General features: G+C 45.6%; 1 protein-coding gene across 4 annotated transcripts in view; it reads right to left on the bottom strand.

Moving 5' to 3' along the window:
* Window positions 1-18,654, bottom strand: part of VPS33A (VPS33A core subunit of CORVET and HOPS complexes) — a 42,644-nt gene that overhangs the window by 21,927 nt on the left and 2,063 nt on the right. For all 4 annotated transcript variants that reach the window (XM_058425521.1, XM_032168449.2, XM_032168450.2 and 1 more), the window contains exons 2-6: window positions 18,339-18,404; window positions 18,041-18,168; window positions 15,758-15,944; window positions 5,224-5,340; window positions 4,112-4,286 (exon numbers count right to left, since the gene is read on the bottom strand). In XM_058425521.1, the coding sequence (XP_058281504.1) occupies window positions 4,112-4,286; window positions 5,224-5,340; window positions 15,758-15,944; window positions 18,041-18,168; window positions 18,339-18,404 (673 nt within the window). The remainder of the gene's footprint in view (window positions 1-4,111; window positions 4,287-5,223; window positions 5,341-15,757; window positions 15,945-18,040; window positions 18,169-18,338; window positions 18,405-18,654) is intronic.

Genomic DNA, 18,654 nt, shown 5'->3' with positions numbered 1-18,654 from the left:
GGGTGGCCGGGCAGAGGCGCTCCTCACTTCCCAGACGGTGGGTGGTCGGGCATAGGCGCTCTTCACTTCCCAGGCGGTGGGTGGCCGGGAAGAGGCGCTCCTCACCTCCCAGACGGGGCGGCGGCCGGGCAGGGGCTGCAATCCCAGCACCCTGGTAGGCCAAGGCAGGCGGCTGGGAGGCGGAGGCTGCCGCGAGGGCCAGACCACGCCACCGCACTCCAGCCCAGGCAATACCGAGCACCGGGTGAGCGAGACTCCGTCTGGAGTCCCAGTACCTCGGGAGGCTGAGGCGGGCAGAGCACTCGGCGTCAGGAGCTGGCGAGCAGCGTGGCCAACATGGCGAACGCGTGCCTGCAGCCAAAGGAGAAAAGGCAGGCAGCGGTGGCGCGTGTCGGCAGTCCCAGGCAGTCCGCCCGCGGCGCGAGCAGCAGCGAGCCGAGTAGATTGCAGCCTGGGCCACAGAGGGAAAGAAAAAGGGAAGGAAGGAAGGAAGGAAGGAAGGAAGAGAAGAGGAGGAGGAGGAGGAGGAGGAGGGGAGGAGGAGGGGGAGGAGGAGAGAGGGGGGGGCCGGACAGAGTCTCAGTCACCCAGACTGGAGTGCAGTGGCATGATCTTAGCTCACTGCAACCTCCACCTCCCAGGTTCAAGCAATTCTCCTGCCTCAGCCTCCCAAGTAGCTGGGTTTATAGCCGCCCGCCACCATGCCCGGCTAATTTTTTTTGTATTTAGTAGAAATGGGGTTTCACCATGTTGGTCAGGCTGGTCTCGAACTCCTGACCTCAGGTGATTGGCCCACCCTGGCCTACCACAGCGCTGGGATTACAGGCGTAAGCCACCATGCCTGGCCTATACTGTGGATTTTAATGTAACGATTACAGTATGCATACAATGGGAAAATGCTCATTAGCATACCAAATCAAATAGTTTGAAACTATTTGTACAACCTGATTCCATTTTTTGTTAACTAAAATAAACTATACAAGGGGAAAAAAAGACTAGGAAATAACACCACAATATTAACACTTGTTGTCCCAAGGTTTGGGGCCACAGGGCTGTGGGGTAAGGTTGGAGGATAATAAGGGACCTATGTTTTCTTCTATTTTTCCAATCTTTTTCTTAATCAATGTTCAACTTACATTACGAAAATACTTGCTACAAGGAGGCTGGGAATTTACATATATTTTTTCTCTTCTTGGAAAATCCCTTCCCGCATACCTATCACCTCTCCTATACAGCTGTCCCCTGGGCCAACTCCCAGGCCGCCTCTCCCCCCACCAGTCCCCATCCTGAACTCAGAGCTCTTCTTTCATGCCTTCCTGGGTGGTACATGCTCTGGGACCACCCTGTTTCTTTGATTTCCACCCACGACCCAGCATAGGGCTCTCCTGAAATAAATTCCTCTGTCAATAAATAGAGTTTTAAAAAGTATTAAAGGTGCCATTTTTTTGACAAATAACAATAATAAAAAGACTTTTTACAATCTTATCACTAAAGACCTTCCACACGTGTGGAAACGCCTCCTCACGTCTCTCTCTCCATCCCCTCACCCACGTCATTCATTCATCCGTTCTTGTGGTAAATTGCACATAATATAAAAATTACTACTTTGTTTTACAGTGAATGATCCAGTAGCATTTAGTACATATACAACATGGTAGGACCACAGCCAGTATCTAGTTCCACACTTTTTTATCCCAAAGGGAAACCCTGTAGCCAATAAGTGGTGACTCCCCATCCCCTTCCTGTAGTCCTGGCAACCATGAGTCCGTTTCCCTTTGAATTGCAGGCCCTTCCTCCCTTCCTTTCTTTTTTTTTTAAATATTAAAAAAATTTTCACCTATTTTATTATTTTTTTGAGACACAGTCTCACTCTGTCGCCCGGGCTGGAGTGCAGCCGTGCGATCTTGGCTCACTGCAAGCTCCACCTCCTAAGCTCAAGTGATTCGCATGCCTCAGCCTCCTGAGTAGCTGGTACTACAGGCATGCGTCACCAAATCCAGCTGTGTGTGTGTGTGTGTGTGTGTGTGTATTTTTAGTAGTGATGGGGTTTCACCATGTTGGTCAGGCTGGTCTCAAACTTCTGATCTCACGTGATCTGCCTGCCTTGGCCTCCCAAAGTGCCGGAGTTACAAGAGTGAGCCACCGCGCCCGGCCTCATCTTTCTTACACATCCCTCTCCTCAGGCCTTCCCTTGGCTCCCTGTGACTTCATTCAGGATGGTAATACAGGCTGGGGACTATGCAGACGAGGGAAGAAGGCCAGGCTGAGACAGGTGTATGGGTCTGTGGTGAGGCAGGGAGCTCTAGAGACACTGGGTCCTGGCCACCAGTGGGAGCGTGGCCTCTTGCCAGTGCTTCCAATATTTTTCGTCATGGCATAATTCAGGATTATTACTTAAAATGTATCACATTTTAAAGCTGACAGAAATAAATATCATGTGGGCCAAAACCAGCCAAACCAAACATGCTTGTGATCTACCTAATCGCCCACCAAGGCCAAGCTCTAACCAGCCATCCACATCTTCCATAGAGTGGCCTCGACCTTCTGTACCAGCCGTTTTTCTTTTTTTTTTTTTTTGAGACGGAGTCTTGCTCTGTCGCCCAGGCTGGAGTGCAGTGGCGCAATCTCGGCTCACTGCAAGCTCCGCCTCCCGGGTTCATGCCATTCTCCTACCTCAGCCTCCCGAGTAGCTGGGACTACAGGCGCCTGCCACCACGCCCGGCTAATTTTTTGTATTTTTAGTAGAGACGGGGTTTCACCACGTTAGCAGGATGGTCTCGATCTCCTGACCTCATGATCCGCCCGCCTCGGCCTCCCAAAGTGCTGGGATTACAGGCGTGAGCCACCGCACCCAGCCTACCAGCCGTTTTTCTAAAGTATTTCTCCAGCCATGCACTCCACTCAACCACGCTGCTTGGCTCGTCATGACTCTGTGTATGATGCAGACTGCCCCTGCCTGAGGATCTCCGTCTAAATTCTCCACTTCTTTCCAAACCCAGCACAAACGCCACTGCTTCCGCCGCCTTCCTCAACTACTGCCGGCTGCAAGGATGTGTGCATTCACAAATGCCAGTGCCCTCTGTGGGAGACCCTTGGCCTCTGCTCACAGGGGACAAGGACATGCCTGGGCACTAAACTTCTGGCCAACTCTTGTGTCACCGACAACTGCAGTTTGCTCAGATGTCATTGAATCCTAGTGTCTGAAAAGTCAGAGGTCAGTATTTTTATTGTTTAAGGGTTCTCTGATTTCTATGTAAAGGAAGCAGCGTTCTAAAAACTGACTCTTTGGAGGCATGGTCTGATTATTCCACCTCTAGTTATTTCCGGTTTTTATGGTATTCTTAGTTACTTTTTATAAATATAAATATAGTTTGGAACACACATACATACACAGACACATATATAACAACTTCTAATTGAAATAGGCATGGCTATGCAGTTTTTCATGTTCCACATTTATTATTTTGATGGTTCCATAATATTTTCTTTTTTTGAGACACAGTCTCGCTCTGTCACCAGGCTGGAGTGCAGCAGTGCTATCTCGGCTCACTGCAACCTCCTCCTCCCGGGTTCAAGCAATTCCTCCATCTCAGCCTCCCAAGTAGCTGGGGCTACAGGCACGCGCCACCACACTCGGCTAATTTTTTGCATTTTTAGTAGAGACGGGGGTCTCACCATGTTTGCCAGACTGGTCTTGAACACCTGACCTCAAGTGATCTGCCTGCCTTGGCTTCCCAAAGTGCTGGGATCACAAGTGTGAGCCACCATGCCCAGGTGGTTCCATAATATTTTATAATGTACTCAACCACTGAGATTGTTTGGAAAATTCTGGTAAGAAGATGGAAATCAAAACTCTTATGCAAACCTCACTGATCCCCTTTTTTGGAATGATTCCTCAAGGCACATTCTTAGGCTTTGGGTTTTCTTTGGCCAAGGGTTAGAAAAGTTTTATATGTCGCTAAATTGCTTACAAAAAGGACACTCTGAATCATTAAAATTGGACCTCTGACTACAAATTATGCTTAAGTGTGCAATATATACAAACAGTAGCCTCCACAAAGGATACTCTTCTCATATTACCTATTAGTGAAAACAGATGTCACGTACTTACTGTTCTGAATGCCATAAATTTCATCAATGAGTCCTTCATATGTCAGCTGAGTGGCAAGAGGTGTTAATAAATCCACATTCCGATCAAGCAACAAGAGATTATCAAAAACAGGAAATATCGAATTCTGGCTTCCTGTAAACTCTCTCTTCATCCTGATCATCATATTGGCCACTTGCTGGAAACAAAACATTGGATGAGGTGGGGCCCCCCTGGGAACGAGCAGATTTCAAAATTTGTCTAAAACCAGAAAGACAATCAAAAAAAGTAAAAAAGGAGAAAAACTGGAAGAGTGCATTGCTTAGAAATAAGCAGCTCTAGAAAAGCACCTTGCTGTTGGCACCCATCCCGACACTTGCACCAAGGCAGCTGCCATTTGCTAATCAGGCATAAAATCAGGTCAGTCTATTCTTGTGATTCGCAGTAGTTATGTTCTATGAAGTCACTGCAAACACTAAATTAGCGAAGATGGAACCACTGTTCCTGGGAGAAACGCAGACTTAGGTTCCTGGGAGCCTCTGGTCTCAACATTTCTGTCAATTGATCAATACATAACCCAGTTTCATACGTGTTTCTGCTTAAAGATGCCTGACTTAACAGAATTGTTGATTACTCACACTGAACTGACAGCCGGCAGCTCTGTGACTCGTGCCTGAACGAAGCGTCTCTGACACATGTAGTGTCTCTGCCAGGCACACCACAGCCTTCTTGTGCACAAGACACCAGACTGCACCTCAGTCCTACGTTTGTGGGCCATTTTAAACAGTGAAATCACCAAAAAAAGTACAAACGTGTGGAAAATATGAGTGAGACTGTGAAAAGTACACTTGTTTGCAGTCTGAGAGCTGAAATGGGAAGGTAGAGTGTCACCTGCCTCAGCTGGGAACATGCGCAGTGGTTACTCAAACTGTCACCACTGTGCACGCCCACAAAAGCACCATGAGTACTGACTTGGAGGCTTGTAAGTGCATTTTAATCAGCAGGCAAATTCGTGAGTACAGTATTCGTAAATAATTAACATGAACTGAATTTGTTTGTAAGGAGCTTCCTGTTCCTCCTCCCTTTTGGGGTGTGAAGGGCCCCTCCTTTACCACCAGAAAACAGCCGGTTCTCACCCGAGCGCATTCTCCTTTCCCAAAGATCTGGGGGATCGTTCCGTACAGAGCTTGCAGGGTCATCAGCCCCTTGGCTGCGTGGTACAGGCTCGTCTGGTCGCCCTCCAGGTAGCACTCCTGTGAGGGAAAAGGCCAATTACTGCCAGGCCATGGGGGCCTCCCAGGGGCCCATCTCTGTTCCTGGGGCTGGGGTGCAGCAACAGACAATAAAATCATTTCCAGTTATTTCACACTGTGCCAGGAAAACTGGGGACTCAAGTTCATTTTCCAAAACCGCTGCCTGTCAGACCAGGCCCTGGGGCTGGCAGCCCGAAGGGTGGGTGCAGCTGTGGAAGCACCTCTCCTGGGCAGAGCCAGGGCTTCTGGGAGAAAACTGTGCACTCAGCATGCCAGCTCTTCTGAATCAGCTATTAAATAACGACAGAAGAACACAGACTTAACACTCAACGATGGGTTCCCATTCACTGGTGAGAGTAAACTCTGGCAGGACATGCTGGGAGAGCGACATACTAACACCCAGAAATGCAAAAGACCACAGGACAGAATACTTTATTGTTTTTACAAAGGATGAGGCAGATTTTCATGACAACTGACAACCGAAGGGCCACAATCTGTTGAGTATGATCTCATTTTATAAAATATATATATTTTTGCATTGAAAAAAGGACCTCCAACTCAACAAACTATCGCAAGGACAAAAAACCAAACGCCGCATGTTCTCACTCATAGGTGGGAACTGAACAATGAGAACACTTGGACACAGGAAGGGGAACATCACACACCAGGGCCTGTCGTGGGGTCGGGGGACGGGGGAGGGATAGCATTAGGAGATATACCTAATGTAAATGATGAGTTAATGGGTGGAGCACACCAACATGGCACATGTATACATATGTAACAAACCCGCATGTTGTGCACATGTACCCTAGAACTTAAAGTATAAAAAAAAGAAAAAAAAGAAAAAAGGACCTCCAAAATACACACAAAACCACCTGGGAAGGCTAGGTGCAGTGGCTCATGGCTGTAATCACAGCACTTTGGGAGGCCGAGACAGGAGGATCGCTTGAGCTCCGGAGTTTGAGACCAGTCTGGGCAACACAGTGAGACCCTGTATCTATAAAAAATCAAATAATTAGCCAGGGATAGTGGCATGCATCTGTATCTGAGCTACTCAGCAGGGTAAGGCAGGAGGATCACTGGAGCCCAGGGGTCTGTGAGGCTGCAATGAGCCACACTCCCCTCTAGGCAACAGAGCAAGACCCCGTCTCTTTTTATTTTTATTTTTTGAAATGGAGTCTCACTCTGTCGCCCAGGCTGGAGTGCAATGGCGCGATCTCAGCTCACTGCAAGCTCCACCTACCGGGTTCACGCCATTCTCCTGCCTAAGCCTCCCAAGTAGCTGAGACTACAGGCAACCGCCACCACGCCTGGCTAATTTTTTCGTATTTTTTAGTAGAGACGGGGTTTCACCACCTTAGCCCGAATGGTCTCGATCTCCTGACCTCGTGACCCGTCCACCTCGGCCTCCCAAAGTGCTGGGATTACAGGCATGAGCCACCGTGCCCGGCCAACCCCATCTCTTTAAAAAAAAAAAAGAGAGAGAGAAAAAAAACCATCTGCGAGGTGAGAGGAGGGAAGCAGTCACTTTTGATACAGGTGGATCAAAACACAGGTTCTAGACTCAGGTTGCCTTGTTCTGAACCCAACGGTGTCACTTACTAGCTGTGCCCTGGGCCAGTTAGAGAATCTCTTTGTGCCTCAATTTATTCATATGTAGAAGGGAGTATAGTCCACATAGGGCAAGGATGAAATGAGAAAAATACATGTAAATCATTTAATCCCAGTACCTGAAACATACAGCAAATGCTCAATAACAGTTAGCTTTTATTTGGAATTATTTGGGTTTTTTACAACCATTATCCACTCATAAGTCAATATGGTACATTTTATCAATTCCCTCCACCCCTACCAACCCAACATGTCCCTGCTGTCCACAGCCAGAAATGAGGCGGCCCTGAGGGTCCAGGGCCAGAGGAAGAGAGAGTGGGGTTGTCACTTGTCAGGCCCTCTGCCCCAGGGAGGTAGGATGGCAGACATGGTGGGGAGCGTTTGGTTATTATTGAGAGTGTCGCCAGACTACTCTTTCAAGTGTGGTGTATTTTAACATTTCCCTGAATACAGCAGACCATCATTGAGAATATGTCAAAAGACACACTTTTTGGCAAAACTACCTAAAACTCCAGATCAGATGAACATTCAAGGGCAAATGACTGAGGGCCAGGCGTGGTGGCTCACGCCTGTAATCCCAGCACTTTCGGAGGCCGAGGGGGGTGGATCATGAGGTTGGGAGTTCTAGACCAGCCTGACCAACATGGTGAAACCCCTTCTCTACTAAAAATACAAAAATTAGCCGGGCGTGGTAGCATGTGCCTGTAATCCCAGCTAGTTAGGAGACTGAGGCAGGAGAATCACTTGAACTCGGGAGGTGGAGGCTGCAGTGAGCCGAGATTGTGCCACTGCACTCCAGCCTGGGCAACAGAGCAAGACTGTCTCAAAAAAAAAAAAAAAAGACATTAAGGAACTCCCCTCCAAATAGCATTCATATTTTACTTAAATTTTTTAAGTTGTATTACTACAAAGACATCTCTTTTACAATATTTTTTAAAAGATGTAAAAGTTAACAACACATTTTAATCTTGGTTGTTTTTCTTTTTTTGAGACAGAGTCTTGCTCTATCGCCCAGGCTGGAGTGCAGTGGGGCAACCTCAGCTCACTGCAACCTCCACCTCCCGAGTTCAAGTGATCCTCCTGCCTCAGCCTCCTGAGTAGCTGGGATCATAAATGCCCACCACCATGCCTGGCTAATTTTTTGTGTTTTTAATAGAGATGGGATTTCACCATGTTGCCGAGGCTGGTCTCGAACCCCTAACCTCAGGTGATCCATCTGCCTTGGCCTCCCAAAGTGCCACCACATCCAGCCCAATACCCTTAACATTTAAATGCACATTTTTTTAACCCCAAAGTCTCACATACCCACACAACAGAATACCTTGTAGTTTGCATAAAAGAGGGAGATTTTATATATGCTGATTTTTATATATACGAATAAAGGCCAAAGTACCTTAAGCAATGTTATCGAGCATTTGACTGGGCAGAACTCTAATTCCCACATTTTACACAGAACAATGACATAGATGATCACAACTGTAACTCAAAACACAGAGAGATCTAGATGTACCTCCTGAAGCCAATCACAGAAATACAATTAACGTCATCTCCATCAAAAATCGGGGTTGACTTTAAAATTAGGCTCTTAGGTCAAAGCTCTTAGCTTTACCATCCAGATAAAGTCCTTTCTTTTTTTTTTCTGCCACTTCCTCTAACTCCCCCAATCCACCCCCCACTCTCCTTTTTTTTTGAGATAGGTTCTCGCTCTGTTGCCCAGGCTGGAGTACAGTGGTGTGATCTTGGCTTACTGCAACCTCTGCCTCCTGGGCTCAAGTGATTCTCCTGCCTCACTCTGCCAAGTAGCTAGGATTACAGGCATGCACCACCACATCCAGCTAATTTTAATTTTCTTTAATTTTTAGTAGAGATGAGGTTTTGCTATGTTGCCCAGGCTGGTCTCGAACTCCTGACGATAGGTGATCTGCCCACCTCGGCCTCCCAAAGTGCTGGGATTACAGGTATGAGCCACCATGTCCGGCCAAAATCCTTTCTTTCTAAACAGCATCTTAGGTGAATGTGCAAAGCCAAAGGCTTGAAATTCTCAGTAGAAAATAGTTCTGGCCAGGCGTGGTGGCTCATGCCTGTAATCACAGCACTTTGGGAGGCTGAGGTGGTGGATCGCCTGAGGTCAGGAGTTCGAGACCAGCTTGGGCCACATGGTGAAACCCTGTCTCTACCAAAAACACAAAAAATTAGCCAGCGTGGTGGCAGGAGCCTGTAGTCCCAGCTACTCAGGAGGCTGAGGCAGGAGAATCACTTGAACCCAGGAGGTGGAGGCTGCAGTGAGACGAGATGGCACCAATGCACTCCAGCCTAGGCAGCAGAGTGAAACTCAGTTTCAAGAAAAAGAAAAAAGAAAATAGTTCTGCCTTTTCTTACAAATCATAAGTAAAATAAACAGGTTATTTCTCCTCTGCACAGGTTTTGTCACTCCAAGAGAGTTTGCTTCGGCTGCTACCAATTCCCATTAAATACACAAATATGGATTAATTAAAAATGAGTATACCATCACAGGTATGTGATAAAGCACATATAGAAAACTGTTAATCCAGAAGATAAGTGCTGGATAGATGGGTGTTCACCGTACAATTTAATTTTTTGGTATATTGAAATTTTCCTATAAAATGTTAGAGGGAAATGTATATTACCATCAGATGGGATTTAGTGTAAGTAAACCACCAGGCAACAAGGTACAAAAGAACCAAGAGGGTTGGGCGCGGTGGCCCACGCCTGTAATCCCAGCACTTCGGGAGGCCGAGGCGAGCAGATCATGAGGTCACCAGTTCGAGACCAGCCTGGCCAACATCGTGAAACCCCCGTCTCTACTAAAAATACAAAAAATTAGCCAGGTGCGGTGGTAGGCACCTGTAATTCCAACTACTCGGGAGGCTGAGGCAGGAGAATCGCTTGAACCTGGGAGGCGGTGGCTGCAGTGAGCCGAGATTGCGCCACAGCACTCCAGCCTGGGGAACAAGAGTGAGACTCCATCTCAAAAAAAAAAAAAGCCGAGAAAGTCCCCTGGTTATAGGATTAGTTGGTGGTGCCACTGACTTCTACTGCCCCAGACTAACTTTTTTATTTTTCACTTTTTCTGTGGCCAGGTCTCACTCTGTCACCCAGGCAGGAGTGCACTGGTGTGATCCCAGTGCCCTGCAGCCTCAACCCCCTGGGCTCAAGTGATCCTTCTGCCTCAGCCTCCTGAGTAGCTGGAATGACAGGTGCACATCACCATGCTTGGCTAATTTTTTGTAAAGACAGGGCCTCACTCTGTTGCCCAGGCTGGTCTCGAACTCCTGGCCTTAAGTGATCCTCCCACCTTGGTCTCCCAAAGTGCTGGGATTTACGGGCATGAACCACTGTGCCTGGCCTATTTTATTTTTTTAAATAAGTTTCATTTTTCCCCCTTTTGTGAAAACTGTCAACAAATTAACTCTTTTAACGAGGTGATCTCTGTAACAACACAATGGGGAAAAGTGATTCGAATAATTTTATGTACTATACCAGCGGTTCTCTAAAGTTCTAGTCTCTACCTTCGAAGTATTTTATTGGTAAGAAGAAAAAAAGGCCAGGCACAGTGGCTCACACCTGCAATCCCAGCAGTTTGGGAGGCTGAGGCAGGCAGATCTCTTGAGGTCAGGAGTTCGAGACCAGCCTGGCCAACATGGTGAAACCCCATCTCCACTACAAATACAAAAATTAGCCAGGCGTGGTGGTGTGTTCCTGTAATCCCAGCTACTTGGATGGCTAAGACAGGAGAATTGCTTGAACTGGGAAGGTGGAAGTTGCGGTGAGCCGAGATTGTGCCACTGCATCCCAGCCTGGGTGACTGAGAATCTGTCTCAAAAACAATAAAAAAAAAAAAAAGTTCTAGTCTCCAGAGCAGGAGCAGCAGCACCAGCAGCAGCAGCACCAGCATCATAAACTCATAAATCAAAGAAACATGGGTAAGTGTGATTACGTTAAAAACATACACACAGCTGAAACTACAAGAAGCAATGTCAAAAGAAATGACAAAGGCAAAAGCCTTCAAAGGGCGCATGTGCAGAGGGGCCTACAAACAAGCTCATTCTCGGCAGCACTGCCTCCAACAGCATAGAGAGGAAAAAAATGCCCTCCAACAGAAAGCTGATTTAATACATTATGTACACCCAAACAATGGAACTCTATGCAGCTTCAAATAAGAATAAACAAGTATTGCCATACGTGGTAGAAAATGACTCAGAGATATTATTAAGAGAAAAACACAACATACCAAAGTGTATACATCATATGCTACTACTTGTACATAAGTGGGGAGGGATTATATACTATGAGCTGTAGCTGCATATAATATCCCCCCCGCCCCAAATTAAAAGAGAAATAGTGATTGCTTCTGGGATAAGGGGCAGTCTGAGAACTGGGGTAAAAAGTAGCTTTAGGCCGGGCACAGTGGCTCACGCCTGTAATTCCAGCACTTTCAGAGGCCGAGGCAGGTGGATCATCTGAGGTCAGGACATCGAGATCAGTCTGGGCAACATGGTGAAATCCCGTCTCTACTAAAAATACAAAAATTAGGCGGGCGTGGTGGTGGATGCCTGTAATCCCAGCTACTTGGGAGGCTGAGGCAAGATAATTGCTTGAACCCAGAAGGCAGAGGTTGCAGTGAGTCGAGATTGTGCCACTGCACTCCAGCCTAGGCAACAGAGTGAGACTCTGCCTCAAAAAATAAAAAATAAAAAATAGCTGGGCGCGGTGGCTCACGCCTGTAATCCCAGCACTTTGGGAGGCCGAGGCGGGCGGATCACGAGGTCAGGAGATTGAGACCATGGTGAAACCTCGTCTCTACTAAAAATACAAAAAATTAGCTGGGCGCAGTGGCGGGCGCCTATAATCCCAGCTACTCAGGAGGCTGAGGTGGTAGAATGGCGTGAACCTGGGAGGCGGAGCTTGCAGTGAGCCGAGATTGCGCCACTGCACTCCAGCCTGGGCAACAGAGTGAGACTCCGTCTCAAAAAAAATAAAAATAAAAAAATTTAAAAAAAGGGCTGGGCGTGGGTGGAAGCTCAGGAGTTTAAGACCAGCCTGGACAACATGGTGAAACCCCGTCTCTACTAATATACAAAAAAATTAGCTGGGCGTGGCGGCGTGTGCCTGTAATCCTAGTTACTTGGGAGGCTGAAGCAGAAGAATTGCTTGAACCTGGGAGGTGAAGGTTGCAGTGAGCTAAGATTATGCCAATGTACTCCAGCCTAGGTGACAGTGTGAGACTCCACCTCAAAAAAAAAGGATTTTCTTCTTTGTCTGCAGAATGGGAGATTTATGAAGACTCAGAAAGCACAATCTAAAAGAACAAAAGTGATATATTTACCTGCTTTAGGGTGAAGGACTCACACTTCTGATTTCAAAGCTTACGGCAAAGCTACTGTAATCACGACAGTACTGGTATAAGGATGGACATACAGACATACAGATCAGTGAAACAGAACTAAAAGACCAAAAACAGACCCTTACATTTGTGGACAATTGATTTTTGACAAGGGTACCAAGACAATTCAATGAGGAAAATACAGTCTTTTCAACAAATAGTGCTGGAACAAATAGATATCCATGTGCAAAAAATGAAACTTGGACCCCCACCTTGCATTATATACAGAATTAACTTAAAATGGGTGGAAGACCTAAACATAAGACGTAAAAAAATTATAAGCTGGGCACGCTGGGTCACGCCTGTAATCCCAGCACTTTGGGAGGCTGAGGCAGGAGGATTGCCTGAGCTCAGGAGTTTGAGACCAGCCTGGGCAACATAGTGAGAGCTGTCTCTTTAAAAAAATAAAAAATTATAGAACTCTTAGAAGGCAACATCAGAGTGAATCTTTGTGATCTTGGGGTAAGCAATGGCTCCTCAGAGATGATACTGAAAGCACAAGTAACAAGAGAAAAACTGGACAAAGGGGATTTCATCAAAATTTAAAACTTTAGTGCATCAAACGACACCAATTTCATCAAGAAAGTGAAAAGAACTCACAGAACAAAAGAAAATACTTGGAAATCATATATCTGATGAGAGACTTGCATTTAGAATCTATTAAGAATTCTTACAATTCTGTAATAAAAATGAGAGAACCCAATTTTAAAAATGGGCAAGTGATCTGAACAGACATTTGCTTAGCTGAAGACAAACAAAGGCCAACAGGCACACGAAAAGATGATCAACATCTTTAAGCATTATGGAAATGCAAATAAAAACTACAATGAGACACCACTTCATATTCAGTAGGATGACTAAATTCAAAGAGTAACAGGCCAGGCATGGTGGCTCACGCCTGTAATCCCAGTACTTTGGGAGGCTGAGATAGGTGGATCACCTGAGGTCAGGAGTTCGAGACCAGCTTGACTAACATGGCGAAACCCCATCTCTACTAAAAATACAAAAACTAGCCAGGCGTAGTGGTGCATGCTTGTAATCCCATCTACTCAAGAAGCTGAGGCGGGAGAATCACTTGAGCCTGGAAGGCAAAGGTTGCAGTGTGCCAAGATCGAGATCGCGCCACTGTACTCCAGGCTGGGTGACAAAGTGACAATCCGTCTCAAAAAAAAAAAAAAAAAAAAAAAAACAGAATAATAAGTGTGTCCATGTGGATATATAACTGGAACCCTCCCACACTGCTGCTGGGAGTACAAACGGTACAGCTTCAGTGCAAAAGAGTTTGGCAGCTCCTCCAAATGTTAAATGCAGAGTTATCACATGACTCAGCAATTCTACTCCTGGGGGGGGGGTGTGTGTGTGTGTATGTATGTACGTATGTATGTATTTATTTATTTTTGAGACAGAGTTTCACTCTTGTTGCCCAGGCTGGAGTGCAATGGCGCGATCTCAGCTCACTGCAACCTCCACCTCCCAGGTTCAAGCGATTCTCCCGCCTCAGCCTCCCGAGTAGCTAGGATTACAGGCATGCGCCACCATGCCCGGCTAATTTTGTATTTTTAGTAGAGACGGGATGTCTCCATGTTGCTCAGGCTGGTCTTGAACTCCCAACCTCAAGTGATCCACCCACCTCAGCCTCCCAAAGTGCTAGGATCACAGGCATGAGCCACCACACCCAGTCTCTACTCCTAGGTATATCTCTAAGAGAAATGAAACCATACATCCACATAAAAACTTTTCACAATGTTCACAGTATCGTGACAGCCAAAAAGTGGAAACAACCCATCAGGTGTCCATCAACTGATGAATGATAATATCGTTACAATGGAATACTATTCAGCAATAAGAAGGAATGAAGGCCTCACGGAGGCTTCAACCTAGATGAACCCTGAAAACATTACACTAAGTGAAGATGCCAGACACAAAGGACCATTTATGTCTTATAGGATTTCATTTCTAAGAAATCTCCAGAATAAGTTCAAAACCAGCCTGGACAACATAATAAGACGCTGTCTCTCCAAAAAATAAAAATAGAAAAAAAAGAAATTAAAAAAAAATTAGCCAGGTGTGGTGGCACATGCCCATAGTTCCAGCTACTCAAAAGGCTGAGGCTGAAAGTTTGTTCAAGCCTAGGAGGTCAAGGCTGCTGTGAGGTATGATCACATCACTGCACTCCAACCTGGGCAAAAGAGTGAGACTCTATCTCAAAAAAAGAAGAAAAAGAAAACTCCAGAATAAGCGAATTCATACAGACTGAACTAGATTAGTGGCTGCCAGAGGCTGAGGGAAGGAAAGACAGGGACAGACTGCTACTGGGCATGGGGATTCTTTTTGGAATAGTTAAAATGTGCCATACTTAGATAGTGGAGATAGTTGCCCAACTTTGTGAATACACTAAAAACTACTGAATTTCGCACCTTAAAGGAGAGAATTTCATGGCATTGTGAGTTTTTTTTTTTTTTTTTTTGAGATAGAGTCCCTCTCTGTCGCCCAAGCTGGAGTGCAGTGGCGCAATCTCGGCTTACTGCAACCTCCACCTCCCAGGTTCAAGTGATTCTCCTGCCTCAGCCTCCTGAGTAGCTGGGACCACAGGGACCCACCACCATACCCGGCTAATTTTTGTATTTCTAGTAGAGACGGGGTTTCCCCATGTTTCCCAGGCTGCTCTCAAACTCCTGATCTCAGGTGATCCACCCACCTCAGCCTCCTAAAGTGCTGGGATTACAGGCATGAGCCACTTAGCTCAGCCAGTATTGTGAGTTATAATAAATAAAGCTATCATTTTAAAATTTAACTACTTTTAATGGGAAGTGTCTACATGATAAAAGACATTATACACAAAGTTAAGCCAGGCACGGTGGCTCACGCCTGTAATCCCAGCAGTTTGGGAGGCTGAGGCGGGCGGATCATGAAGCGGATCCTGGCCAACCAACATGGTGAAACCCTCTCTACTAAAAATACAAAAATTAGCTGAGCATAGTGGCGCACACCTGTAATCCCAGCTACTCAGGAGGTTGAAGCAGAAGAAACCCTTGAACCCAGGAGGCAGAGGCTGCAGTAAGCCGAGATCGTGCCACTGCGCTCCAGCCCGGGCGACAGAGCGAGACTCCGTCTCAAAAAAAAACAAAACAAAACAAAAAACAAAGTTAAAAGACAAGTCACAGACTGGGAAGATACTTGCAGCTTTTACAACCCATAATGATCAACATCCAGAATATACAAAGAATTACTCAAAAAGAAAAAACGGGCAACGAAAATTAATAATTTATTGAACAGAAAATCTTAAACATCAATAAACATATAAAATGGGACTCAGCTTCACAGTAATCAGTACTGTGATATGTTCACACTCATAAACTGGGCAAAAATTAATGCCTGAAGTTAAGGAAATGCCAAACTTACTTTGAACGCACCCTCTGATTCCATGGATAAGAGATCCCCATCGAATGGAATGAGATCTAAGCTGTACTCCTCCCTGTGAATAAAGGATCCCAAGACACCCAGATCCTTCAACCGCTGTTCGCACAACAGGCTACGGCGTGGCACAAACAGAATATGAAAATCTCTCGTTGGGCCTCGTCTATCTTCACTGTAAAGGAAGAAACATTTGTTAGCTCATGAGCTCCTAAGAGTCATGGACCATTTTGCTTTCTTTATCCCCACTGCCTGGCACACAGCAGGCACTAAATAAATGCTGGCTAGATAAATCATATAAATACTGACTCTCAGGCCAGGTGCAGTGGCTCACACCTGTAATCCCAGCACTTTGGGAGGCCAAGGCGGGCAGACCACTTGAGGTCAGGAGTTCGAGACCAGTCTGGTCAAGATGGCAAAACCCCATCTCTATAAAATATACAAAAATGTCCGGGCGCAGTGGCTCACACCTATAATCCCAGCACTTTGGGAGGCCAAGGCAGGCGGATCACGAGGTCAGGAGTTGGAGACCAGCCTGGTCAACACGATGAAACCCCAACTCTACTAAAAATACAAAAAATTAGCCAGGCATGGTGGCAGGCACCTGTAATCCCAGCTATTTGGGAGGCTGAGGCAGGAGAATCGCTGGAACCCAGGAGGCAGAGGTTGCAGTGAGCCGAGACCACGCCACTGCATTCCAGCCTGGGCAACAGAGTGAGACTCCATCTCAAAATAAATAAAAAAATAAAATAAAATAAAAATATACAAAAATTAGCTGGGCATGGTGGTGTGTGCCTGTAATCTCAGCTACTTGGGAGGCTAAGGCAGGAGAATTGCTTGAACCCTGGAGGCAGAGGTTGCAGTGAGCAGAGATCCCACCACTGCACTCCAGCCCGGGCAACAGAGTGAGACTGTGTCTCAAAAAAATAACCAAAAACTGACTCTCAGACCCAAAGTGTTACAGCTGTGCCACTCTCTCTCTCTTTCTTCCCCCTGACAGGAAAGCAGCACTGAGTCCTAGCTAGTACTTTTTAGCATTCTCTTAAACCATTTATGGGGCATTGAAGCTCTCAGGTTGATTGAAATAAGATATGTGTCTCACTAAAAACAAATGGTTCTTCAACCAAAGCAATGCAGCCACAAAGAGTCTTAAATTAAAATGAAAGATCACTCTTGACTCCCAATCCTACTCTCCACAGAGGACTTCCAAAAATAGCCCACATGCTTTTAAGATTTTAGGGGCTGCAACAATCAATTGTACCACAGAGTGCAGACTGGGCTGGGAGCACTTCCTCTATAGACTGGATGCTATATTAAATTTTAATCAGCTCTTGTTGTTGTTTTGTTTTTTTTTTTTTTTTTGCTTATGAAATTCAAGTACATGCAGTATATTTAAAAATAACTGCTGGAGGTTTATTTTTTTAAACTAGGGTCCTTTTTACTGACAGAGGTTTAAGCTTTTGGCTGTCTTGAAAGAATGGGTAGATAGGATGATCCTCCTCTCAAACTGCTGAGAACGACTTCCTAAGTTTCTCATCCTATTTTTAATTTTTGGGGGGTACACAGCAGGCACATGTATTTATGGGGTCCATGAGATGTTTTGATATGGGCATGCAATGTGAAATGAGCACATCATGGAGAATGGGGGGCACATCCTCCCAAGCACTTACTCTTTGAGTTACAAACAATCCAATTACACTCTTTTTTTTTTTTGAGACGGAGTCTCCCTCTGTCGCCCAGGCTGGAGTGCAGTGGCGCGATCTCAGCTCACTGCAACCTCTACCTCCGGGGATCAGATTATCATGCCTCAGTCTCCCGAATAGCTGCGACTACAGGCACAGGTCACCACGCCTGGCTAATTTTTGTATTTTCAGTAGAGACGGAGTTTCACTATGTTGGCCAGGCTGGTCTCGAACCCCTGACCTCAAGTGATCCACCCACCTTGGTCTCCCAAAATGCTGGGATTACCAGTGTGAGCCACTGTGCCCAATCCCACTCTTTAAGTTTAAAAATATGTAATTATTATTAACTATAGTCCCCCTGTTGTGCTATCAAATAGTAGGTCTTATTCTATTTTTTGTTGTACCCATTAACTACCTCCACCTTCCCCCAGCCCCCATCTTCTCTTTTATATTCTTCCATGCCTGTCTTAGTTTTCCAAAAGGCCACCTTGCACTGGCAAGAGTGAAGGTCTTCCATGAGAAGGAGCTCATAAATTAAAAGCATTGTAAGAACCAAATTCTTTTAGATCAAACACAGGCTCTGAGATACCTGAGCACATTTTCAGCAATTATATCCATCAACTCTAGCCTGGGTCTGACAAAAAAAATAATATTCTTGACATCAGCTGCCGGCAAACGATTTCCTTTAAGTGTGAACATTTTTTCCACTTCATGTTCCTAGGCAAACACATACACAAAAGGTTAACAAAAAGACTGAAATTTACCTATCATTTGCAGACTCAGAAATCATAAATACCCCCCATCAAGTGCACATTAATATTTTAATATCATAACTGCTAAAGTACAGAATTATTAATCCCCTAACAAAACCCAAATAGCTCATTTACCTTCAATAGTGAATACTGTGCAATCAGGCCAAAGGGTCCTGTTAGGTATTCATCCCAAACTATTGCCTGTAAGAGGCGAGAAACATTCTCTTATTATAGTTAATATGAGGAATTTTAACAATATCAATAAAAAATAGCCTATCATAAACAGGAGGAATATTTCCTTCAAATTCTGAGTTAAAAAATTTTCTCCTGGTGTTACAAGACTAAAATAATAATAATAATAAAGGAGAAAAAAGAATTTAAAAATTTTGGGGGTTTTGCTGTTATTTTGCTTTTGAGACGGAGTCTTGCTGTGTTGCCCAGGCTAGAGTGC

This window comes from Hylobates moloch, unplaced genomic scaffold (genome assembly GCF_009828535.3).
Source record: "Hylobates moloch isolate HMO894 unplaced genomic scaffold, HMol_V3 SCAFFOLD_12, whole genome shotgun sequence".
NCBI lineage: Eukaryota > Metazoa > Chordata > Mammalia > Primates > Hylobatidae > Hylobates > Hylobates moloch.
This window is presented reverse-complemented; position numbering and strand designations above follow the sequence as displayed.